The sequence below is a fragment of the Macrosteles quadrilineatus genome, unplaced genomic scaffold (assembly GCF_028750875.1).
Source record: "Macrosteles quadrilineatus isolate MER2022 unplaced genomic scaffold, UCM_ALF_1.0 Scaffold_2__2_contigs__length_208266976, whole genome shotgun sequence".
In the NCBI taxonomy this organism is placed as follows: Eukaryota; Metazoa; Arthropoda; class Insecta; order Hemiptera; family Cicadellidae; genus Macrosteles; species Macrosteles quadrilineatus.
The window spans coordinates 70,944,941-70,972,438 of record NW_026542595.1 but is presented as its reverse complement, the minus strand read 5'-3'; the positions used below and the strand labels follow the sequence as shown (position 1 = coordinate 70,972,438).

The 27,498-nt window shown below is 34.8% G+C and overlaps 3 protein-coding genes and 1 non-coding gene across 4 annotated transcripts in view; 1 reads left to right on the top strand and 3 right to left on the bottom strand.

Annotated features, from left to right (window-relative positions):
• The first annotated feature begins 5,439 nt into the window (after positions 1-5,439).
• Positions 5,440-27,498, top strand: part of LOC128986928 (ankyrin-1-like) — a 38,714-nt gene continuing 16,655 nt past the window's right edge. The window contains exon 1 of the mRNA XM_054407545.1: positions 5,440-5,499. The gene's annotated coding sequence lies outside the window, so the exon portion shown is untranslated. The remainder of the gene's footprint in view (positions 5,500-27,498) is intronic.
• LOC128984408 (uncharacterized protein K02A2.6-like) lies at positions 9,569-13,198 on the bottom strand. The gene is made up of 2 exons (XM_054403727.1): positions 13,183-13,198; positions 9,569-11,784 (listed from the first exon to the last, which is right to left on the bottom strand). The coding sequence occupies exons 1-2, from the start codon at positions 13,196-13,198 to the stop codon at positions 9,569-9,571; spliced, it is 2,232 nt and encodes a 743-aa protein (XP_054259702.1).
• Positions 13,576-13,682, bottom strand: LOC128988221 (U6 spliceosomal RNA). Its single transcript, XR_008490345.1, has one exon. It is a non-coding gene; the product is annotated as a U6 spliceosomal RNA (small nuclear RNA).
• LOC128986932 (uncharacterized) lies at positions 14,306-26,168 on the bottom strand. Its single transcript, XM_054407548.1, has 6 exons — positions 26,148-26,168; positions 25,204-25,323; positions 22,810-22,979; positions 16,372-16,585; positions 15,886-16,015; positions 14,306-15,142 (listed from the first exon to the last, which is right to left on the bottom strand). Exons 2-6 carry the CDS (start codon positions 25,301-25,303, stop codon positions 14,965-14,967), a joined length of 792 nt encoding a protein of 263 aa, XP_054263523.1. The 5' UTR covers positions 25,304-25,323; positions 26,148-26,168; the 3' UTR covers positions 14,306-14,964.

Here is a 27,498-nt window from a genome sequence, read left to right as displayed (position 1 = left end):
TTTACGCGTTAAATAAATAAAATTAACAAACGTATAATCAGTCAAATTAAAAAAAAGGCCAACTGAGTGAAATAGATTTTGTTTGCCTTCTTGATTTGACTTGATCTAAACTTGTATTTGTTGTTATCGAGTATTACGTCTCCTTACGTGGCGTCAGCCGAAGATATAACAATCTTGTCATGTTCTAATGTGGTTCTTGGATCCTGTCGATCTGAGGACGGATTTGGATTCCAGATACCTGCTTTATGCACCTTCAGGGTCTAAAGATGCATTTTACCCTGGTGTGTGGGATTCTCATCCACTAAAAACCTATCGGTCCAGGCAATGGAAAACCTCTCGAAAACGCCGTTTGCAATACTTCAAGACGGTGCTTCGTACGCCAGAGACGGCATTTCAGCCACGATGATCCACCGGGTTCAGCTGTACTGGTACAATCACAGCTGTTCAGTTCTCTTCACTTTTAGCACTTCCCTGGAGGATGCAGAAACATCGTTCCATGATTCGGGACTGGACAACATCAGTTGGGCAAGTGTGTCTGGCAGAACTGGCCCAACAACCGATTCGAGGTTCCTTCTGAGTATTTCCCACCTCACACAGTGGAAATAGGTATGCTGAAGGGTGAGAGTTAGAGGTGGAGGAAGAGGTCGTGGTACAAATACATTGAGACGCGGGGAGGTCGCGGTGGATGGACGGTAGATCGCCGGTTCTTCTGTAGAAGGAGGAGCAGCACCCATGTTTTTGTCTCGCTACAACCGAGGTTTTTTGTCCCAGCTGGGTTGGACCTTGTTTTGAAATCTCAATTTAGTGGTCACGGGTTTGCCGCTCCCCGCTGTGTCTGTGTGAGTGTGTTGCGAGTGTATGAGACGTGATTGGCATTGGCAGCCTCGGGCTACAAGAATCTGCTGTGGGAACATGGCGGACCTAACGTTGTCCCTGCAGCTTAGAAATATATTAAATGATCCTATAATTCCTATCATACTCATTTGATAAACGTGCAATTTTCGGTTGTCTCTGAACTAATCACGGAATAATGTTGGTTCAAAACATTAACCTTACCCTTAAACCGCCTAAATTTTATGAACGGACTATAGAAATATACAGAAGCACCAAAAACGTGATATCACGAGGTTTGAAATGACAAATCCTTCCAATCAAGATTAAAAGATGCGCAAGAAAGAGATATAGGAGGAGCACGGACGAGTCTCGCCATTAGGAACTAACTGAGATCAAAGCCTGTTCGCATTCAGAGTACTGTAAGATGAATTACATTTCCTCTGTAGGCTAATTGATCATGGTCGTGGTGATCTTGGAGATGATGTTCAGGGCTTTACCACGCAAAGCTCTCAAAGCAAGTACTCCAAATCAACACGTGGGTTACTACTATGCCACTCAACTCTGCAATGCAGTAAAACCAGGGATAACTTAATCTAAAGTTAATATTTGGGACATATATATTTAACAATGTATCATTAATATGTACAATCGATAATGTAATAATGTGTCTACATATCGGAAAAACGTCATATGAAGTGGAAAAACGCGAGTTTTTATCTATATTTGATAAGCATATAACAAAATATTAGAATGATGTGAGATTGTTCATATTAATGTATTATCCGGGAACGGCTGCAAAATTAAGTACCGTAACCAAAAAGTTTACAAAAAAGATTACCCTAAACTGTAAAAATAAATAAATCACGAGACCAAACTTCGACATAGCTGGGATATAACCCAGTTTTTATTTACAGACGATTATAATATGTTGCTTTAACGTTTAACGGAGTACAAAAACTGTACTGGAAGGAATTTCTTCTAATGAAAATGATAACCAAAAAGAAGTTTCATACACCAAAATAAAGTGAACAGGGAAATTATGACACATAGACAATAATACTTTTATAGGCTACTTTTTTATACTTTTCTTTGAAATGGCGACCATACAAAGTAAGTATTTTAAGCCAAGTATGAATGGAGATGAGTGTAGGATGATTGGCGCGATCTTGTAGACTTGTTAGTGAATAAAACCGACATATTCCTTAGACACAGCTGTTAATTAATAGCCTATGCAGCTAATGGCGACTAAGGGACCTACAGTTTATAGTGGAATCCGAACCACATTTTTCCTTGGTATATACGAATTGGTCTAATTATCAGGATAGTACTGCAGATAGTCGTAGTACTCACCCGTGCGGACGTTAATCCACACCAGGGAGTATCGCATCCACAGTGCATGCCTATAAATATCCACAATTCGTGACCTCCTATTAGCTGGATTACAGGACGACGCCACCCGTCCCAGTCATAATTGGATTGTTCCATTAATGTATGATATTACAATGATTTACTTTACAGCTGGGGTTTCCCACAAGCCCCTTGTAGCTTTAAAAATACCCCCGCCGCAGCAAACCTGCAGACTAAGCGAATTTCCATTTGCCTGATTGGATTTACACTAAAATGTCTCCTTAAAAATATCACATTTATTCCCTATTTAAATAGAATGAGTTAAAACACATACTTAGGTTTGCTGCAACAGGGAGGGTAAAAGTGTTTTTTTATGTAAAATGTTAATAGTTAGTAAGAAATAAAAACATTTTCCAAATTTGGGCAAAATATGTTAATAAACAAGCAAACTACAACAGTTTACTTATTCTCCATAAGAATAACATAGGAATTTTAAATTTACAATTTTTTGGAATTTTCTCCGTAACCGATAGGCGCATTATAACGCTTCAATATACTAAATTATTTGTTTTTTTAAGCTCTACAAAATAGTTTAGAAAGAAATTGCAAAATTTTATGTTTTTTGGGTCAAAAATGGGAAAAACCCATTTTTACCCCATAAAAGCCCCCATAAACCCCCGTTCCCATGGTCCGATCATGCTGGTTCGCGAACTCGTTCGAATAAACGTAGGTTTACACGTTTGTACCAAATTTGATCAAAATCGGATCATTTTTGCTCGAGTTATCGCGCTAACGGACACATATATAAATATATATATATATATATATATATAAATATATATATATATATATATGAATTTGAACGAATGGTGTTTTTGGCCTCTAGGGACCTCAAAACGAAAAAAAAATCGGTCCCGGGTCCAGGTCTTACCATGAGTACTACGGTAATAGCTTATTCCCTATATGGGAAATTCGCTAATACACCTCGAAAATGTGAATGTAGATTAAGTAGGACAGCTGAAAAAAGGGTTTAATCAAACCGCCCGGAGAGCAGCCATAGTTCTCCAAATCTTCAGCAAAATCATCGTTTTCGGATAACTTCAAATAGGGAACAGAAAAAACATATGGTAAATTTTTCAGTTCGGTAACCTCAAAATTGTATCAGTGCATATCACGAATACTAGAAAAGTATTTTTCTATTAATCGTGGTGCATATGGAAACGCTGGTAATCACGCGATATTCAATGTTATGTTTGTAAACAACAGAAATGTAAATATTGATGACGACTTTGTATAACATAAAATTTGGTGGTCTGATTTTGTCATGATTAGAAGGTTACTTCCACAGTATGATAAAAATAGTTGTTCATCACACGGAGCAAAAGTTTCTTTTTGATACTTATTCGTAATTCCACGATTGCGTACCAAAAAGAGCCACTTTCGCTCCTAGTGATGAAAACTACTAATGTTACAAAGAAACCCACTTATTGCATTAAGTATATAGATTTTTTGTTATAGATTTATTTTTATACATTTATTTTATGCAGTTAGGTTTAACAGAACGATATACAAAGAAACATCTACCTGTAGCTTGAATATTATATCACAGACAAACGACTATCTACGACGAACGACTAACGAAAATCTATCCACCCATACGAGATATATCTACCCCATGATCATATATTATCCGTAGGCTATATTTATATTCTCCAAAGAACAATATTCCATCTGCAATAAAAAAAAATATGCTACATGACAATAAACAGAACGTAATTTCCTATTCTTATGAGTAAATCTTTAAATACATTGAAATAAACAGTGCTTTTTGTTTTTCGCGTATACCATAGTTAATAATGCAACTGATACATTTTCCGATATAAATAACCAGACTACACCAATCAAACGAAAGAATTTGTAGGCAATCATGTTGGTAAACTCTGTGTATTTTAACAGCAATAAGCACAGGACGAGGCAATGAGAACACCACTATTAATAAATAGTTTCTTTATTTTAAATAACTACGAACAACGAATTGAGTTAAGGTTGAAATAGATTTTGAAACAACGTGACGAAACATATTACCGTAGTAGATTAAGGGAGTAGACAAAAGATTGAAGAGTAGATCTTCTCCTTTAATCTATGATATTGCATAGGCATTTATTATGATTACTGTACTCAGCAAATATGATACAACAAAGAAAAAGGGTTGTAAATGTTAGTAAATTAAAAACCATCATCACCTTCATTCTTCCCAACTTTTCATATCCATTCCAGTTCTTACGTTAATCTACGCTCGTTTGTTTAAGCAATTTCAAACTTTGACGAGTTTGAGAGGGGACAAAGAAACTGAGGAAGTAGCAATACGCTTGTAACGCTATGCACGTCCCATCTCAATTTGATTTGATTTCTCAAAAATGCGGTTGAAATATTATTTTAATCTAGTGTCACAATCTTGCCACTCTGAGCCGGAAGAGACAAAATATCGAATCGAGCAAAGAGGAATAAATTGTTGTTCAAAGAATCAAAGGTTTATTGGGGACATTTTATATCAGCTGTTATGAAAGTCATCGTACTTGTTTACAAACTAGTCAGCTGATTTTATTGTTGTCTGAAGATGTTATTGTTTATTCAATGTAGTCAGTTCCTCTAACTTTTTACACTCACTTTTAAAGTGTACACTTAGTGTAATAGGTTAGTTATAATAACATTAACCGTTGGTTAGTTAATTAACTGGTATTATGCATTAAAAAGTTAATTGTTTTATTTGCACTTTCGTATTTATATTTTAGGAGTTATTTTTAATGTTTTTAAGAGCTTAAAACAAATAATTTAGTATATAAAAGTGTTTTTGTACGGTTATTTAGTTATTTAGATGTATATTTGTATAGCAAAAACATGTGGAAATGTGTAAGATCCCGTGTCTAGTAGTCCCCAGGAGAAGTTTGATGAAGTGAGGTGACGTGATACTTGTGTCAAGTCTCACTGGGACGTCTCCATGTTTCGCACTTCTTCTCTTTTTTGTATTTGCTAAGAAGTAACTCTTCTCTGCTTGTGGTTCAATGAGAATTCAACTAATTCTTGTTTGAATTAATAACTAAAGTCTCAATTGTTTTTTTGTCTAGGTGTATCAAGGGGTTGGCATTAGATAAGAAATATACAAAATACAATAGATAAAACATTAAACATAGTCACAATCAATGTTTCTTTTGTCTAGGTGTATTTTGGGCATGAAATATACAATGGATAAAATATTAACTTAAATCTTAAATGCTTGATGTCTTAGTGCATTTTGGAATTAGCCTTCAGCAAAGAAAGGTAATATTATTCAATTACTTTTAAAAATTTAACTAAATTTATTATGATTGGTAAATAGCTCCTGCATTTCTAAAGAAAATAAAATCCAAGAAAATGTTTTAAAGCCTTATACAGGTTAACCTGAAGTGGATATTTCACACTGTAATCGCATTTTATAATTCAAAATTCTTGATTGAGTGTTTTTATACAGCTTAAGAGTTTCTATAGTGGCTATAGAACGAAGGTAGATCCCACACATTGTTTAGAAATTTTACAATAAAAGTCCTATATTTGATCAAATCCATTGCAATGAATTTAGAGTGATTTCTGTGATACATAGAATCAGCCTGCATTGAAATTTTATTTCAACATTTGTAGCACTTTGTAGCAACGGGTGATACACTAAAATAACCACAACGGAAGTTACACTAGGTCATTACAAAGGAAGGTAAATAACTTATTGATCAGCATCGTACGTGTTATTAATTTACCTGAAGGCACAAAAGATAGTCAAATAACACTTATAATAATATATTTACACTTAATACTGTTTACTCACAAGCTGATCAAACAATCATCACAACAATGGCAATCATCACAAGGACACTCCAATCATCGAATCATTTATTGGGTCTGATGATGATTGGAGTGTCTAATCGAAATCGTTCACCACTTACCATCTTGTATATGTATTTACTATCTCGTGAGTAAACAATATAAGGGTAAATATATTATTATAAGTGTTATTTTACGTATATTTTGTGCTTTCAAAGGAAGGTACACTAAATTACCACAACGTAATTATTATTAGATCACCATTAGATTATCATTTTCTAATGTCTAATTATCATTACCATAATAATAATTTCTAATGTCTATTGTCTAATTATTTTTATTGGACATCATTTCAACAAATTGCTTGCTATCTCATGAATATGCATTGAAAAATGACAAAACGTGACCTCTTATCCCCATATCTTTTAGTTTGAATGGATGCCTCATCAAAAGCCTTCTTCAGGTCCATTGGTATTCATATCGTTACGATCAATTATTGAATCTATTATACCTTTAATAAAACTTGATGCAGCTGTAAATCGTCGATCTGCCTGAGCGAAAACCATGTTGGCCTAACTGAGGGTTGTTATTTTCTATCAACAACACTAGCCTTATTTTCATAGAAGTTATATTGGTCGATGATTTTCTACGCATTGAGAGCCCTCCTATTTGAAAAAAGGCCTTAGCAGTTTTTAATTATTTTTCACCACACTATGATGTTTTTAGCTGTTTTACTTACGTTAATTGGTGGCTGAAAGTTAAGTTTTGCGCCATGCCAACTGTCATCGTCATTTGAGGACCGAGCAGGTTTTAACATCCCTGGGGCCGCAAAATCAACTGTTCGCTTATTTAAACAATACGCTGTATCCATAGCATTGCAATAGTCTTGTTTTTTGTCACCGCTGCCTAGCAACTGTTTATTATTATTTTTGCTGATTCCTCAAATTATATTTCTTCGCATACCCTGAAAGTTGTAGTTGTGTGAAGGTTAGTGTACATTATTATTGTGGTTAATAGTGGTAATAGGGTATAGTGTGGTGAAGACTAGCGTTCGTACCACTGACCGAAATGGGTTTGCTAAAATCGACTCCGGCTCGAACTTAAAAACCATCTCGAGCCAGCAAAACCTCATTTTCAGCCCTAGGTACGAAATATACTACTGGAATATGAGAGATGAGTTAATTAAATAAGTCAAAATTGGAGCTTGCCATTCGGACCCGTGGATATCCTACGGTATTAGATAACTTTGTTTCCAAGTATACGTTTAAAACTAAAGATTTGTTAACTCAATATTTGGAATACCTTGAACTATTATATTCTGCCTTGTACCACAAGGTCCAATGCTCACGCGTGTGGTTGTGTGTGTGCGTGTGTCTGCGTGCGTGCCGCCTGTAGTGTAATAAAATGCAAATGGCGGCCGATTGTAAATCAGCTGATTTAATGAGTACACGTTCGCCTCACCCTAGACGTAATTGGAGACTGTTTTTATTGTTTACCCCCCCCCCCCCTCCCTCCACCGCCCACTCAACATTAGACATGACCTTAAAACCCAATCTTGGGCTGATGGGGAATTACTGTATATAAAAATACCCCCGCTGCAGCAAATCTGCCAACTAAGCGAATTTCCATTTGTCTGAATTGATTTTCAGTTAAATATATTTTAATAACATTAGGTTTAACGAGTACCTAGGTTTGCTGCTACAAGGAAACTAATAAAGTGTGTTTTTGAGTAAAATATTGATAGCTTAGTACAAGATAAATAAATTTGCCAAGTTTGATCAAAATATATTCATAAACAAGCAAACTACAACATTTGACAATATTCTCCATAAGAATAACATGGGAATTTTAAATTTAAAATTTTTTTAATTTTCTCCGTTACTAATAATCGAACAAAAATACTTTTATATACTAAATTATTTGTTTTTTAAGCTCTTTAAAAATGTCTAAAGAGAAATTGGGAAATTTTGTGTTTTGAGGGTCAAAAGTGAGAAAAACCAATTTTTACCCCATAAAACCCCCCGTAAAGCCCCGTTCCCATTGTCCGATCGTGCTGGTTCGCAAACCCATTCAAGTTTATCCCGCTTTACACCTTTAAACCAAATTTCATCAAAATCGGACAAAAATTACTCAAGATATCGCGTTCACGGATATATATAAGTCTACATATATAAAAATACATATATAAAAATTTGAACGAATAGTGTTTTTGGCCTCTGGGGACATCAAAATGAAAAAGTAAATCGGTCCCGGGTCTAGGTCTTACCGTGCCACCTACGGTAATAGCTACTTCCCTATAGGGAAATTCGCTAAAATCATTAGTTAAATAATATGGCTGAAAACTTCCAGAGATTTTTATTTGAAAGACACGGCTCAAAAATACTAGGATTGATTTAAAAGCAGTAAGAACCAGTGAATCGGAGCAATTACATTTCATGTGTTTTTTTTAACTTAAAGATTGAAACATTTTCTCTCGCTTTAAACATCCTTACGTTTTCTATTTGCAAGGTGTTGTGGGGGAATTGTGCGTTCAAATTAGGGATTCAAAACGTAGTGGAAGGAAAATACAAATATGTGCTATTCCTGTCATATGCTGACGTCACCCAGATTGCAAACTAAAAATCATCTGATTGTAATGCCATATAAGTAAATATTTGTTTTGATTTGATTCAATCTGAGTGACGTCAGCATATGACGGGAATAGCTCACCTATGTGTTTTCCTTCCACCATGGATTCAAAACTTAATTCTGTTAGATATTTTGCTTCTGTACTTCTTGTATTAATCCGATTGTAATGCCATATAAGTAAATATTTGTTTTGATTTGATTCAATCTGAGTGACGTCAGCATATGACGGGAATAGCTCACCTATGTGTTTTCCTTCCACCATGGATTCAAAACTTAATTCTGTTAGATATTTTGCTTCTGTACTTCTTGTATTAATCCATATGTTAATTATTTATTTACATTGTTCATATAATAATATTGACTTTCCAGTTATGAATAAATAGTTATACAAGTTACAAGTGCTTGTATTTAATAATTGGCGACGAGGATAAAAAAAAACTAGACTTTATTACCTTCAATTTTTTACATTTTATTATTTAATTACCTATTTTAATTGTTCATATCTGCACTAGTCAACTAAATAATGGAAATATTACATAACATTGATTCAATAACATTTGATCGATGTGGCGTCTCCAAATTTGTCCATCGTCCATCTTGATAAAATAGTGAAGGCGACCGTCTCTACTTTGGACATTTCCGTAATTCCACTTACAATTTCCGGAATAGTTCCGTGCTTGTACTCGTTCACCTGGGTTGAAATATCTCACTATTCCTTTGGGTTGTTTAGTTTCTTCCTTTGTCTTAGGTAAGAGTAAACTTAAGTATGTGCGGATCCTTCTATTGAACATCAAGAAGTATGAGCTGTTGCCAGTTGAATTCGGAGCTTGACGTATTTTCATCAGAAGTTGGTGAAGCTTTTCTTCAAGTGTACCAGATTCATCTGACATACAGTTGATTAATTTCTTTATCGTTTGTACGAAGCGTTCGACTTGGCCGTTCGAAGATGGTAAGGAGCTGTCTTCTTGTGCAAAGTTCCACATTTCTTCAAAAAGTTACTAAATTCAGAAGAGGTGAACTGACGACCATTATCAGAGACTATAACACTTGGTAGTCCAAAGGTGGTGAATATTTTACGCAGCTCTCTGATTGTCCATGAAGATGTAATACTCTTCGTAGGTATGACTTCAACCCACTTGCTGAATGCGTCTACTACCAACAGAAAGTAGTTTCCGTTGGTTGGCCCAGCAAAATCTATGTGGACCCGCTCCCATGGTTCACTTGCTGGCTCCCAGGGATGGTTAATTTCTTTCTTCGGTAAATTTTGTTTTTCCCTGCACTGTCTGCATTTTGAAATATTATCTTCTATATCTTTGTCCAAACCTTTCCAGTAGCAAAAGCTCCGTGCTAAGGCTTTGGTTTTTACCATACCCAAATGACCAAAATGTAGTTCTTCGAGGACATGTTTTTGTAAAGATCTAGGAATCATCACCCTCCAACCTTTCATGATACAACCATCATGTAGACATAGCTCACCATTATGATAACCATAGTTCTCCAAGGATTTTCCAGTTTCCAAAGCTAGTAGCAAGTGTTGCATGTTTTCATCTTTTTTTGTTTCTTGAGCAATTAGGTTATGGTTTAGGTTGATCGTTGCAATTTGGTTCATATAGAAAACATCAGTCTGGTCCATGCTGGCATTTGATTGTTTTTCAATTGGAAATCTTGAAAGGAAGTCCGCATTTCCATGATCATTTGTTCGTCTAAATTCTATTCTGTAGTCAAAACCTGATAAGAAGTGTGAATAGTTAAAAAGTCGTGTAGCTGACATAGAAGGGAGGTTTTTATCAGGATTGAATATTGTAACTAACGGTTTGTGATCCGTTACTAGGATGAATTTACGTCCATAACAGTATTGGAAGAACTTTTTTAGTCCCCAATAAATTCCAGTAGCCTCTTTGTCAATTTGGCTATATATCTCTTCTGGTTTTGTCAATGTTCTTGAAGCGAAGGCTATAGGTCTTTCACTTCCATCTGGAAATCTATGTGACAGTACTGCGCCAAGTCCCACCGGAGATGCGTCTGTTGCCAATACCAAAGGTAAGACTGGATCAAAATGAGTAAGGACAATTTCATTTGTAATGATCTCCTTGACCTTCTGAAAGCTTTGTTCACATTGATCTGTCCACTTGTATTTCTTTTCCTTTTTCAGTAGTCCATGTAACGGATTGAGAATCGTTGCCAGGTTCTCGATAAATCTGTTATAATAGTTGACAAGACCTAAGAAGGTTCTTAGTTCACTAACATTCTGGGGTCTTCTTGCTTGCCTGATAGCCTTAACTTTATCTTCTGATTTGTGGATTCCGTGGGCATCTATAGTGTGACCTAAGTACTCAATTTGTTTGTGTAGAAACTTGCATTTATCTCTATTTACTCTTAGTCCGTTCATTTTTATTCTCTGAAGTACCATTTCCAACCGAGTGAGCAACTCTTCTTCTGATTTTCCTTGGATGATTATGTCATCGAAGAAACATTGAGTGCCTTCTATACCCAATAAGACCTTGTCCATGATTCTTTGCCAAATTCCAGGAGCTACTTTAACGCCGAACATGAGTCTATTAACTCTGAACTGTCCCTTATGTGTACTTAAGGTTTGTATGTCAGCACTTGCTTCATCCATTTGTAGGTGTAAGTAAGCCTTTTTTAAGTCCAGAGTACAGAAAATCTTGCCACCGCTCATATTTGCAAAAATATCTTCAATTCTCGGTATTGGATAGTGTTCGTCTTGAATTTGTCTGTTCACCGTAACCTTATAATCAGCACATATTCTAATTTCACCATTGGGTTTCATAACTGGTACTATGGGTGTTCCCCATTCAGAATTGTCCGTCTTTGTTATTATTCCTGCAGTTTCTAAGCGCTCTAGTTCCTCTTCTACCTTTTGTTTCAAGGAATAAGGTATTGGCCTTGCTTTCATAAATATTGGTCGAGCGTCAGGTGCCAGTTGTAAGTGGCCTAGTTGATCAGGTATTTGGCCTATATCTGGCTCGAAAACATCCTTGTATTTGTTTAGAAGTTCGTCTAAACGTCCTCCAGTTTCTTGTTTGATTGTTTTTACTTCTTTCCAGTCCAACTCTACTTCCCGTAGCCAGTCTCGACCGAAAATAGGATCCAAGTGACCGTCTACGCCACATCGATCAAATGTTGCGTACGAAAGTTTAGGGGGAGACCATTGTTAGGGGGAGACCACTGTTAGATATTTTGCTTCTGTACTTCTTGTATTAATCCAAATGTTAATTATTTATTTACATTGTTCATATAATAATATTGACTTTCCAGTTATGAATAAATAGTTATACAAGTTACAAGTGCTTGTATTTATTAAATTCCAAGGTAAAAAAATAATGCAATACCCTTTTACTTTTCAATGATCTAGATCTACACCATAAAGACCGAAGAGTGAGTTACCTATTTCAAGCAGGTTCTAATTATCAAAAAGTAGCCTATTTATAGTCCATTTTCAAGAACTGTTTCGTCTGTCTCTTGTTAACAACCTGACTGTGGTTAAACAATAAAGTGAAGGATCAGCTGTTAAATTGCAATGGTCATAAAGAAAGTTTGTTAGCAACATCAAATCTTAGAAAAAGAACTTAAGAAATAATTAAAACACAAGGGGCCAAAACCTTCAATGAAATTACATTTTTTGGTACCATTCACTGGTTCGCTGGATCAGGAGCTTTAAAATAACAGCTCCGTCATGAAAATCTGTTTAGTAGTACAGCTGAAAAAGGAATGTTACAGAGAAAGAGAAAATCATTATTGTATTAAGTATATAGATGCGTTGAAAATTGAAACTAAGGGAAATACTTTTGACATACTATGACTTTTAACGTTGACGTTATAAGTGGACTACATCTTGATCATTTCTTTTTTATGTTTGGCCATCTGTAGATACACGATTTTGGTATCTATGATAATAATTTGTTCCGGTGAAGTATGCAATTAATGTGGTAGACCTATGTAGCTTCTAAACCAGTATACAAGTATTCTTAGTAACCAAAATATTGGATTTAAAATGTATGTAACAGTATGAAACATTGATAGCCACGGAACATTTGTTTACAACATATTTTTTTCACACTAAACCACAAGAATTAGCCTTTATGTTAACATGTGTACGATAATATTCTTGTCTGAGATCTTGAACAATTCTAACTACGAGTACTAGAACAGACACGGTATGGATCATAAACATAAACAAATGGTGTTACTGGCCAGAAATTAATCATTATTTAACATTGCTGAAATTGAACTGTCTAAACCATATGTCTATTAGTATATAATTCGGGCCACCAACGTCATTTCTTTATGATATGATCCATACCGGTTCTGGTCAAGTATTCGTGATACCAAAGATTAGACATGCTACGCAAAATTACACATTTTGCGTAGCATGTCTAATCTATGGTGATACGAATTTAATACGTAAAACAGCTGTTTAAATTAAATACGGTTTTAACCACGAATGATATTCTAATTTAGAACAGAATATGGATCATAAACAAAAGCAAATGCCGGTACTGGTCACATTGTCCATAGTCGTAAAATTCCTATTTGGAAATTTTTGGCGGTTCCATTTAAACATTAATAAAAACCCGTTTACTTTCGGGCCAGTGGCATTTTATATTCATGATTCATGACTGTTTCTGTTATAATATTCAATATTCGTGGTTTTACTGACGACGTATGCCTTCTCGATCGCTGTGTGTAGAACGGGCTCACAGCTGCTATAGTTGTCATCAATTACTTTGTGTTGTAAATGCAGTATATGATCTTCAGCTGATTTTATTTATTTTTCAATACAATTTACATACAATCGTAAAACAAACGAAACATGATGAGGCAGTATAATTTAAAAATATACTGCGTAAGATATTCACTAGCTTATTTAAACACAAACACATTACTTAAGAAAAAAATGTGGAACGCTTCACGATTTTGCGTGTCATCCTTGCGCAGGGGCCATGCTAATCTTCTCTGTATCGTTCCAATTTTAGTATATGTACTGCCGAAGCAAGTACAGAGAAGTGTGGACAACAGAGGGTATACACTCCGCTGGCGTTGATATAGGTAACTGCGAGTGAAGCAGATTTTCGGGTGGCTTTAAAATTAAGAAATCACCAAGCTAACAACTATTTGGTTGAGGAAAATTGTTCAGCGTAATGTCACGACATTTGCTACTTGATCAAAATATAAATACGGATCTTTGATATGTAAAAATGAAATAGTTAAATACCATCGGTTCTCAATATTTGGAGCCCAATGTGCAGTGCTGTGACCTAGCGGCGATGCCACGTACTACTACCAGTGTTGTTAAATCTAGTATCACCCATTAAAATGATCTGTCATCCCATGCACATCTAAAAGAAAAATTAATCCAGTTTAATCCAGTCCCGGGTCTAAGTCTTTCCAAACCAACCACGGTCATAGATTCATTCATTTAGGGAAATTCGCTGAAATCATCCGATTTTGGATGAAGTTTTGTCCTTAATTTATTCGAAAAAGGAAGCTAATTAGCATGATCGGACTATGGAAATGGGATTTTTGGGGTACAAATTAATTGGTTTAACTAAACCATAAGCTTTTGCGATTCCTAAATAAGTATGAGAGAACTCTAGGAAAAGGGATTAAAATCAAATGAGAATTGTATTCCAACTGAACTATATATTTCTTGAGCAAAACACGTAAGAAGTTACGATACATATTTTATTATGTAAAATATTTAATGACTATTGGTTTATCAAATTCGAATACTCAGTTTTAACATGTGGATGGTATAGTTGTATCAACAGTCAATGGTGGGACAAAGAAAGCTCACAATATGTTTAATGTTTAAGGTTCTTTCTTCTTCACTTCTTAAGCTACTTTAAGCAGGCAGTCTCAAAGTACACTTAGTTGAGGTTGCTTAAAATTCAGCCTGCAATGAAGTTAAGTTCTTTGTTAGTTTACAATTTATAAAGTAGAGGTTATGTCAAAACTTAAGAAAGTTCCTATTTAGGCATCAGTGAATGGAAATTTCATCGTTGCAAACTTAGTTGGAGTTATTGTTGCTATTAGGAACACTAATAGACAATCAATCATAAACAGCTGTTATCTTCAGTATTGTTTTGTCGTTTATCCAGTTCAATGTTTACTTTATTTTATGAAAATGTTTTCTGCAGTTCAGATTTATATATTTACACATTTACAAGTTCGGTTGATTGATATCATAGCAGCAATATAAATATAATGTCATACCTATAATAGGGGCCAGGCTGCTTGGAACGTTATGGACACAAAAGTATAGATTTACCTCGACATTGTTTATACTTTGACTTTGATAACAACATTGTTCTTCAAATACTTGTTTTTCACTTCCAGGACGTAGATCCCTGAGTGTCCTATCATTGGATGATCAATTATTAGTGTGGCAAGAGTAAGACTGTACTCAACCTTATAGTCCCCTCGATTCGAAAGAATTGGATTCATCTTGTTATCGTACCTAAAAAATTTATCTTATTAAAAATAATTAAAAACTAAATTCATTCACTAAGCAATTCGAAATGAGTAAGTTTGATTCTACAAATGTTATCATAACTAGAAACAAGTTTATTTGTTACTGCACGTAGTTTTTTACAAAACAATTCAAAACTGGAAATAAGGAATTAATTTTTAAATACCGGTACCATTAAATGGAAGTTTAAATGGTTCATAACAACCAAACATGTCAGTCATAGTGTCATCCAATATATCCTTTCCTAAACATTAATCCTGTACAATGAAATTTAAACTTAATTATTTGAAAACTACCTTGTATCAAATTATTATTATCATTATCATCATCATCATCATCATCATCATCATCATCATCATCAGCAGCAGCAGCATCATCATTATTATCATTATCAATATAGATGGAGAGCCACCTATTAAAAAAAAAATAAAAAAAAAAACTTATATAGGCGCATATTTTTACCCAAATATGTGTGAATATGAATGGGGCGAGATGCCTGTTACCGAGCTTTATTATTGACTAAGATCAGCTGTTTCATTAGCCAGGATCATTTATTCAAAGCAATTTAATATCAGTAACAGCTGGGTCCAGTTTAGAACCATCAAAAAGCTGTTGACTTTTATCAGAATCGAACAGGTGAACTTTTGATTGTTAGGTGAACACAGCTACAAAGCTAGTCCAATACTTTGTTATGATTTAGCTTGGAGTTATACAACTTACATGAAACTCACCAAACAATGGATAGAGGAGGAGGGTTAGAGGTGATATCTACCAGTATGATAGCCTCTGTTAGCTTCTCTGAGATCCGCATCGTACTTTTGTTGTAATAACCTCTTATATCCAAGTCAAGTTTAGGGACACCTGGGCGGATACAAAATACCTCAATCAAACTAAAGTAATTAAAAATATAAATTTACATTCAAAACTGTCAATGTGAAATAAATGTGTTTAATACGGCAGGACATTTCTGGAGTTTTCCTCAACAGAAAATGTCCAGAGAGTTAGAATACAGTACATTTTTCGGGCTTTTTATTAAATAATAAATTAGTCTGTAAGGCTTCGCCTTTCCAAAAGTTTATCAAACCCAAATGCATGTGATGCATTGTATACTACGCTGAAGACATTCTATGTAGTGTAGATAGATGGATCATTATTTAAACAAGCTAGTTAAAGTTGATAAAATATTTGTTGTACCGTACCAAACGCTAGTTACTTACCTGCTGGGATGACAGATAGTTGGATAGCCTTATACTTGGATTGCCTTGGATGGGCATATATGTTGTTGCGGTTGTAGGACGCATCTATTACCTTGCAGGTGTAGTTTCCTTCGTCTTGTTTGGACACGTTAGTCAGTATCATGGCCCGAGAGGATATATTGTAGATAGCTTCAATATTCTCCTCTTCATCTTTATAATCATGCATTCTTTCACTCTGTTGAGGACAAAAGGAAAGTGAAATGCTATAAGTGTTAACATGCAACACCCATTTCAAGAGCTCTTTAGCCCTTAGCAACCTTTTGGTATAACCTTGCTCAAGTATTTTCTTTGCTATAAGTCTGGCTATTTTCTCACAATTTATTTTCCCCAAGAAAATATGTGAAGCTGCAACAGTTTTTTTAATTTTCCTTTTTGCATTTTGTAATGATTTTCTTTTCCCATCAGATCTATTTCTAAAAAAAAAGCGTCTGCTTTGATAGGCTGCACACTTTCGCACCCTTTCGTGAAAAACCTTAAGTTTATATCGCAAGCGAAAGTGGCCAGGGTGTTTTGCACAAAGTACTTTGTAACGTCTCCTGCGATTAGATTGTTTCATTTCTTGTTTTGCACCGTAGTTTAAACGTTGTTTAGCTTTATAATATTCTGGATCAGTAGAGTATTTCTGACGCACTCTAGCCTTGTGTGGCTCAGGATCAGTAGAATACTGCTGACGCTTCCTAGTCTTGTGTGGCTCAGGATCAGTAGAATACTGCTGACGCTTCCTAGCCTTGTGTGGCTCAGGATCAGTAGAATACTGCTGACGCACTCTAGTCTTGTGTGGCTCAGGATCAGTAGAATACTGCTGACGCTTCCTAGCCTTGTGTGGCTCAGGATTAGCAGAATATTGCTGCCGCAACCTAGCTCTGTGAGGTTCAGGATTAGCACTGTACTGCACACTTTTTCTTAACCTCTCAGTTTCAATATTAGCTAGATAACGTTTTCTGGCTTTGGATTTTTCTCCTTTAACATGTTCAAGGTACCAAGCTTTAGAAGTAGAACTCTTATTAGTGGATTGTATGCTAGCTTCTTCTGTTTTTCTTTTTTTTATAGCAGGGGCGTTTTCTAAATACCATTCTTGTTTTCTTTTTCTTGCCAGTCTTTCTTTAGAAGGCATACTGATGTTAGATTAGAAAGAAAGTAAATGCAATTAAAACATGGACGTGGTATCTTACCAAATGATCCTAAGAAATGTTCTCAATCATCTCAATGTTCTTGAACTAGATCTCTTCACTAAACATAAACAATGCTGCTCTTTTTGTAAAAATAAACAAGACATCAAATTTTTTTTATTTACAGCTGGTAATTAAAAATGGTTATAAATAGTTTGGGTGAAATATATAGACCACGGCACAACTACATCTCATTTCATTTCAATAATATTGTTTGTGTAGAGCTAAATTCTACATTTTTTGGTCTTATCTGCTATAAACCAATTAAAAACTTTTTGACACACCTACCAAAATTACTATTTAACAAAAATTGCTACGTTGGAAGTTTTTGAAAACATGTGTTAAACGTATAGTCAACAGGGTGGTTGTTTCTATTTATGATTTTGTCAAGAATATGTTTATTTTAAACTAAACACACACTTTGAAACTGTATAATCTAGTCATCATCCATTAATATAGGTTCTGTGTCTGGGGCTGTAAATTCAGCAATGTTCATCTTGAACAACATAAAATGCGTTGGTGTTACATAAGTGTTCTGATAATTAAACCCGTATATCTAAAGACTAGTGTAAATTGAGCCCTTATTATAGAAGTAAAAATGTAATCAAACAGTTTAGGTTTGTTGGAAATAGCATAAGGCAAAACGAATATTGAAAAACTAATTAATCCTATATTTACATTTTAATTGCTGGTTTAACATACGTAAAGTGACTTTCCCGATTCTTTTATTTGTTTTAGTGTATCAAAACATAAAACAAACCTTAGTACTAGTACTAAGTTTCAAGTTACTAGGTTTCATATGTTTTGATAAGTAGTATTAAACTGTTAAAAATGACGAACTGCTGTACCAGTGTACCATCGGTACACTGCATTTTTCAATGGAAAGTATCGGGGAATATCACTGCTCTAAGTAATTTTATATAGTAAGTAGTTCAAATCATTCGGTATACCTGAAAAAATACTTTAAGAAAGTTTTAAAATAATTTTTCAGCTGTTCCTATAAATTTCTCTAACATTTAAATTAATTGAGATTTAATCGCAGCTGGTCCTTCTTTTGTTTTGATTTTAATCCCATGTTATTTAAATGGGCCAAAATCGTACTTTGAGGGCTTGCCAAGGGTTTATGGTTCAACTCACCGACTTGAGACCCTCAAAAGGCACATCTACACGTTAAGGGCTTTCAAACAACATAAAGAACATTAAAATTGAGCCAGTGGTTTGGGCTGTAGGTCCGTCAACATTCAAGGAGAAGGAGAAGGAGGAGAAGGAGAACACGGAAAATTTGTGAATTTTCAAACTAGTTTTTCTTGGCTCAAACACAACAGTTTTTTAAATTCTTTTTTTTATTTTGTTGAGGATGAGTGCCCCTATCCAATAGATGAACAATTATTTTAATAGCTTTTGTTTCTTCAGAGCTATAGACGAGTGAAAAAGCCACTTTGTCACGTCAAGTATATATACACTGCAGCAGCTGTGTACCGCTGGGGGACTTGGCGGGGCGGAACGCTGCCGCGTTCCTTAATATACAGGGTGAATAAAAAGTCAAGCCCCCCCCTCTAATATTTTTCCAAGTAAATATACAGAGATATCCTTTTGGTAGTCGAGCAATCTTAGCAGGAAGTTTCATTTTATCATTTTGAAATTTTTTAGTGTCCCCCCAAAAGGGGGGATTTGGGGGGCAACTCAAATATTTTAAATGTAAACCCCCTTCAAGTGACACCTCATTTTAAAGTGTTTACAAAAACTTAAAGAATGGTGAAAACTAGAGGTCACTATCTCTTCTCTATTCAAAATAATAGCCCGTCAAATGTGGAAAATCTATGGTAAAATTGTTAATATTGGCTGCCATTTTGGATAGAGAAGAGATAGCGAGCTCTGGTTTTCGCCATTCTTTAAGTTTGTTTAAACACTTCAAAATGAGGTGTCACTTGATAGGGGTTTCTATTGAAACATTTTTAGTAGTCCCTTGAATCCCCCCCCCTTTTGGGGGACACTCAAAAAATTTAAATGTAAACCACCTTCAAGTGACACCTCATTTTGAAGTGTTTACAAAAACTTAAAGAATGGTGAAAACCAGAGCTCGCTATCTCTTCTCTATTCAAAATGGCAGCCAATATTAACAATTTTACCGTTGATTTTCCACAACATTTGACGGGCTACCATTTTGGATAGAGAAGAGATGGCGACCTCTAGTTTTCACCATTATTTAAGTTTTTGTAAACACTTCAAATGAGGTGTCACTTGAAGGGGGTTTACATCTAATTTCAAAATGATAAAATGAAACTTCCTGCTAAGATTGCTCGACCACCAAAAGGATATCTCTGTATATTTACTTGGAAAAATATTAGAGGGGGGGGGGTCTTGACTTTTTATTCACCCTGTATGTGCCATAAAATGTATGAATTACAAGCAAGCTATCTCTGTTTTGGATATTAGGTTTAAAAAATTATGTGTACTGCAAAAATATCAATATCGAAGATGAACTTGCTGTTCCACCTATTTAGCCCTTAGAGCGAGTTGCCGGATCAGTACCCCCTGCTGAACATCGTCGCTATTTTGACGTCACACCTAGTGGGGGTACAGTATTTCTGCCCTTACACTTGGATTATAACGGAGTCTAATTAATCTATTTAATATAGGCAAGTGATCAGTGAACCGTAGGCTTATATTAGAAATTTAATACCCCCGCCGCAGCAAACCTGCAGACTAAGCGAATTTCCATTTGCCTGATTGGATTTAGACTAAAATGTCGCCTTAAAAATATCACATTTATTCCCTATTTAAATAGAATCAGTTTAACACATACTTAGGTTTGCTGCAACAGGGAGGGTAAAAGTGTTTTTTTATGTAAAATGTTAATAGTTAGTAAGAAATAAAAACATTTTCCAAATTTGGGCAAAATATGTTAATAAACAAGCACACTACAACGGTTTACTTATTCTCCATAAGAATAACATGGGAATTTTAAATTAACAATTTTTTGGAATTTTCTCCGTAACCATTAGGCGCATTATAACGCTTCAATATACTAAATTATTTGTTTTTTTAAGCTCTACAAAATAGTTTGGAAAGAAATTTCAAAATGTTATGTTTTTTGGGTCAAAAATAGGAAAAACCCATTTTTACACCATAAAAGCCCCCATAAACCCCTGTTCCCAAGGTCCGATCATGCTGGTTCGCGAACTCGTTCGAATAAACGTAGGTTTAAACGTTTGTACCAAAATTCATCAAAATCGGATCATTTTTGCTCGAGTTATCGCGCTAACGGACATATATATATATATATATATATATATATATATATATGAATTTGAACGGATGGTGTTTTTGGCCTCTAGGGACCTCAAAACGAAAAAAAAAATCGGTCCCGGGTCCAGGTCTTACCATGAGTACTACGGTAATAGCTTATTCCCTATATGGGAAATTCGCTAAAAGAGCAGGAGATGTACGGCCTGGAATTGTACACCCTATCAGAAAACCAAATGCGTACGTGATGGAATCGTAACCCCCTCTCCTTTAGTTAACGTCTTCAATCGTCTTTCAATAAACTTAGTGGTATCATTAAAATGAAATAGAAGCGAATGCCCTAAAAAGTGACATGTTGGAGGAATCTTTTGGTCTGCACAGAAAATATTGCTCGTTCTTAAGATATATTACTGCAAAGAGGTTATTCAAAGATTTGGCTTCAACACTTTGCGTGGCCTCGGATGATATGGATACTTTAACTAGTTTTTAAACCCTTGAACTTCCCGATTAAATTATTGTACATTTTTTTTAAATTAGTGTTACTGTATTTAATAACACCTTTCAAGAAATTTAACCTCATCTCTACTAACTCCCCTTAAAACTTCGAAAATGCATAGGACAAAGCGACAAAGCCCTAAATCAACTTTTAGATGTAAGTAGGCATATTTTAACCCTATACAATACAACAGATAAACAGATAACAATAGTATATCACGTTACCAGCCCGGTGGAAGGAGTTTTTCCGAAACCTCGCGCAAAAGTAGTATATTGTTGGAAATATTTGGAAAAAGGCTGTAAATAGTGACAAATAATGTTGTTAGGATAGTTTATTTTAGGTTGGATTTATACACGCCAAACAAAGGATACAAAAGTGTAAAAAAGTACTAAAATATTGTATTTTATACTTTACCCGAAGCTGCAGAAAGTGTATAATGAGCCTTAGCTATTTCCTACTCTCCCTGGTTCATATTAGGCAATGTATAAAATGCATAATCGTTCTATAGCATTCCTGATCAGATATATGCACTATACATCATCCTCCCAGAGTTTCATGTCGATCGGATTATCGTTATTTTAACACACAAAGGACAAACGTATACAACAGACGACATAGGTCTACAAATGGATTAAATTTATTTTAGTTTCAATTGAGTTCGTATACAGTTCGAAATAAACACCTCATATTACATGAGTATTGCTACCACATGCATTTCAATTTCTGCATGAAGAGGTCTGTGACTACGGGGGGGGGGGGGGTACAATTCACAGGGAGTACCATTCCAGTCCTAGAAGTAAGTCTAAACTGTCAAAGGGTACAAAACCAGGAGGGTACTATCATTGACTATATAGCACTATAGTGTTATATAGTCATTGGTACTATTCCACCCTGTATACTGACCAAATGTGAGTTAGCTCAAAATGGGGGGTACAATTCCGGCCCACCCAGTTTTTTAGATACCGATGGATTTAATTAAACCACTTGTGCATACCAATTTCATAGTTCTATGAGGGGGGTACAATTCCGCCACCCCCATGGATTGCCACTGATCTAATCAAGCCTATTTTTATGTTTTTCTTTTTCATGCGAGCTTAAAATCAGAATGATTATGACAAAGTTTTTATAAAGTTTTATATAATGAGCTGTCCGCCGTTTATTTAGGTGAGCCTCAGACAGAGCCTCATAGGTTGTACATCAGACCTATCATAGATAAGATTTGAACCTTCAAAGTACAATGCTGTTGCCTGGGTCCTGGCTGGAGAGGTGTTTTAGACAATTTGGTCATTGATCAGATATGACTCATTACCTCTCGTAGTAGTTTTGTACTTGACTTCCTAGTTATAAACACCAGTTATAGTTATAGCTTTTATCAATTTTTGTTCATTTGCACTCTAATACTGCATATAATTAGTGAAGGATTGACTATGTTACTCTAAATGGTCCATTTATTGGTATTTAAAACTTAAAGGATTAAAAAAAACAGACCTGTTGCTGTAATTCTTTCCTTGCTGTTTTTTGGTAAGTGTGGGGGACAGCCCAGTTGATTTCCACCTTGCCATTGTATTTGATCTTACAATGGAAAGTGACATTGTCTCCCTCGGTCACATTAATGGGACTGATGCTAACCTCAGGCTGCCTTAAGGGCCATATTCTGGCTGTAAGAGTAAGATCAGACACAGATCAAAACAATTGACTAGCTTAGCCTTATTCTACCCCCGTTTTGCCACTAAAAAAACCGTAAGATTTCAGCTATTTTAATTCGATCTTTTTGAAGTTGGTATCGTTTGATAGGGAAATAAAATTCCAAATAAATATGTTTCACATTTTTTTTTTATTCTGGTTTGAAAGTCTTAAATGGCCGCCATTATGTTAATTTAAAAGACAATGACATAATTACTTATTTTATTTCCTCTTGACACAATAAATGTAGGCTATGTGCAAAGTTTGGTTTCCGTAGCTTGAATAATTCTTGAGATTTAAATTGTAAAAAAATACAAAATGGTGGCAAGCGGCCAAACAAAATTTTTCCCGATCTATGTTTATAATATGAACTTTTTGTTTAGAATGACTAAGTACTATCAGCATTTGAAGTTTGTGACAACCCTTTATGAACGCCCTGTGTACACATGGTGTTCTAAAATGGTAGGGAAATAATTCACGTAGCGATTCCTTGGATGAAAATAAGAAGAAAATCAAGAGTAATGTTTTTATCCAAAATTGCTTTGTTAATCAGATATCCGTAGTTTTGTATTTTTTTTACATAAACATTTTTATCTTTAGACTGTTCCAACCATCGATATAGGTTCCAACCGATCTTTATGAAACTTGATATGTATGTTAAAGAAGGAGCGACCCATGCGAGAAAAAAATATTATCTTGGTTCTATAAAATGGCCGTAATTTTAGATTTTTTAACTTTTATTGCAAAAACGGCTGATTTTACTTAAAAAATGTCAAGTCCACTTTTATTTAGCCTTTAAAATTCCCCATCAAACGACACCAAGTTCAAAAAGATCGAATAACTGAAATATCACGATTTTGATCGTAAAATGAAGTTTAAAGCTTCAACAACTCATAGCTAGGTTTGCCTTTTTTACAACTAAAAACTGTTATATTTAAGTTATTTTGCATTCAATCTTTTTAACTGGGTGTTGTTTGAATGGGAATTTAAAATGCAAAATAAAAGTGTACTTGACATTTTTTTTTGTAAAATCAGCCATTTTTGTAATACAAGTTTAAAAATCTAAAATGACCGCCATTTTAAAATTTATAATTGAACCAAGATAATATTTTTCTCTCGCATGGGTCGCTTCTTCCTTAACATACATACCATACCAAAAGTTTCATAAAGATCGGTTGGAACAATCTAAAGATAAAAATGTTTATGTAAAAGTACAAAATGGCGGATATCTGGTTAACAAAGCGATTTTGGAAAGAAAAAATATTATTGATTTTCTCTTTATTTTTACCCAAGGAATAACTAAGTGAATTATGTCCCTAAACTTTCTGAACACACTGTATACAAAACATTAGAATATCTCACTGTCACTGACAGCATTTTAAATGAAGAAAGATAACGTTTTCTTCATGTCTAATCTTACTAATATTATAAATGTCAAAGTTTGTGTGTTTGTTTATTTGTTTGTTTGTTTGAAGTTCAATCACGCATTAATTACTGGACGGATTGAGCTGAAATTTGGCATGATGATAGCTCACATTCCCGATTAACATATAGGCATATTCTTATCTCAAAAATCCTTTCGGGCTCCGCCCCAGTGGCTCTTTAGTTCACCATGTTAACCTTATGAGTATTCATATTTAAAGGAAATTAAAGAATTTAGTCAGCTGTTTCAACTAAAAAGGTGGTTCTATGATTTGCAAAAGCATTCAAAGTTATAAAATTTACCAACAGGATGCAGCAATATTATTTTTATTTCATTTGTGAAAACAGCTTATTTGAACTAATCAGTCCCAAAAATCTGTGATACACAATGAGGACTGTCAAAGTAGGATTGTTTACAGTTATGTTTATTGTTTTAATTTCATGAATAATTTGTAAAATTTTGCGAAACTTTAATAGTTTATTTTTCTCTGTTGTTTAGGTGAAGTGGTAGAACATTGGCTTCGGTAGATGTATAGTATACTGTCAATTTAAAGAAGCAACTTTTATCAAACTGTGACCTCCCCCATTGCAAGCGCAAAGCTTGAGTATAATGCCAATCCCGTACGAAGGACGGGTACTCTGCTAGTGTATATTATAGTTGCCAGGGAGTTCCACAACTCCTAAAAACGTAAATCATTGCGCTCTATGTAAGATTCTCACACTAAAAAATTAAATAAAATTATTAAAATTTAAATATCTATATAAACTAAAAATTACCTGAAACACAGAGAAGTTGACAGATTACCATCCAAAACACAGGACATTTTCTTAGAACTAAATCCAAATTCTTTATCATTTTCATATGACACTGGGCCATAGCCAGTACTGACAGTTGGCCTATGGAAAAATGTTAATGCTAAACAAGGCAAGTGAAAATGTTAACAATAACTGCAAGTAGTTCTTCTTCCTCATCAGATAAAATTATGATTAGGCCTAGGGCATAATGATATTCTAAAAAAGGAACTGTTTATCTTTTTATACAGACAAGTATATAATAGTTATGATTCATATCATATCATCAAAGATTATAAGGATAATAAGTGAGCAGTGAAAAGTTTTCCTTTTACAAGTAGCAGAAATAAATACCCCTGCCAAAGCAAACTCGCAGACAAGTGAGTTTCCAATCACTTGACTGGATTTACACTAAAATATGTCCTTAAAATTGTCTGATTTCCTACTAGTTGTTCTGCCCATGCTTCACAACGGGACATGGGTCATCTAAATCTACTGTAAAAAAGCACTTGAACACACTTACCTTAGTTTATAATCAGGCAAATATTAAAAAATACCAAAATATCATAATGGCGTACAGCATTTCAAGGTGAGTTTCTTTATTTTGTGTGCACTTTTTAAAGTATATTTTCGCGTAAAGTGTTTCCTTTTGTAGATGAAGGAGAGAAGGAATTAGAATTTTAACCAGGAACGGCAAACGAGCAAATCAGCAAAAGCCAGGAGATACAAAGAATGTCATTAAGTGTGTGTGTTTTTTTATTCAAATCTCAATAGCTTGGTATTGGTATTAAATAAATGAATTTACCAATCGACCAAAATACGGCCAAGTATCAACAATTAAACTACAACTATTTACTTATTCCCCTTAAGATATATGGTAACAGCTTATTCCCTATTTGAGAAATTCTCTAACACACTTTTTACCTTACCTGTAGCAGCAAACCTAAGTACTCATTTAATATAGTTTTATTTAAATAAGGAATAAATATTATGGTAAATTTTAAGGAAATATTTGAGGAAAATCCATCTAGGCAAATGGAAATTTGCTGGTCTGCACGTATACCCAATTAGTTTTTCTTACTCTTACTCCTTCGACCTTCAGTTGAGATAGGATGTCTACTTCTACTTCATTTTCTGTAGCCAAAAGTAAAATATCATTATGAATTGTAGTTGTTATAATTCAAGTTTATTCAATAAATAAACAGCTACTCGTCACTTTTAAGAACATAGCATAGTACTTACTTACAAGATAAGGAGCTTCAAAACTGGACAAGAAACGGAACAATAATGTACAAAATAAACATAATGTACGCCAACAATAGCAGCATGGAGCATAACATTTTGGATATTGTTAAAGTTTTAAGTTTGATACCACACACTGTGTAAATAAATACCGTACTGGTGATTCAAAGTTCTGTTGAAGGGATCATCGAGTAGGCCTTGACTTTGTGCCAGCTGCACAGATTAGAGAATACTGATAGCAAGGAATTTGCCATTATCAATCCAGGAAATGCAACGAGAAAGATATTTGACAGTAATTAATTAAACTTTTGGGTTTTACTCAATCTTTGAGTGTTCATTGTTCAGATGAGCTACAAATGACAAGCTATTCATGAAAAAAATATGCTCCTCTTTTATACGAGAATCTTGCCAATTTCTCCTAACTTAGTTAACTATTGGACTTTTACTTAACATGAGGAGAACAACGAGCGACTGGCCGATTTTTTAAGTCAACCATGTGCGCGGACTGATAACAACCTGTAAGTTACAGGTTTCAGGGTGACAATCGCCTCGGCTACGAGCACATATCGGCCGATGAAGTAATAGTCTCAAAATAATCTCTCGTTTGCGCCTAATTGCGCCTGGCCTTAGGCTAGGCGCACAAGAGCGATTATTTAGAGACTATTATTTCTCGGCCGATCTGTGCTTCATGTATTAGAATGGAAGCACACACACAGGCGATCGAGAATTGCGCCGATTTTTAAATCTGGGTTTTGCTGCAGATTCGTAGGCAAGGCGATTGTCGCACGGAAATCTGTAACGTAGAGGTTGTTTTCAGTCCGCGCACACGAACTTCAGTGTGAGTTATTGTGTTGTTTTCTTTGCTAAAAAAGGCCACAGCTGTTATAATAAAAACTGAAACATTCAACAGACTTCTATATATATTAAAATACGTGAAGCAGTTTTTTGTTAACGCAACTCCTCCCTTATTTGTGGACCAATTTCAACGTTTAAGGTGTCAAAAGATTCTTCTCAATATGTAGTTTTGCAATAAGGTTT

What these genes read in the sequence shown, in the direction of transcription:
- LOC128986932 (XM_054407548.1), bottom strand. Translation starts at nt 25,303, where the DNA reads ATGGCCCAGTGTCATATGAAAATGATAAAGAATTTGGATTTAGTTCTA. An exon ending in GGAAAGAATTACAGCAACAG is followed by an intron (nt 16,586 to 22,809) that starts GTCTGTTTTTTT and finishes TGTCCTCAACAG; the next exon opens with AGTGAAAGAATGCATGATTA. An exon ending in ACTATCTGTCATCCCAGCAG is followed by an intron (nt 16,016 to 16,371) that starts GTAAGTAACTAG and finishes GTATCCGCCCAG; the next exon opens with GTGTCCCTAAACTTGACTTG.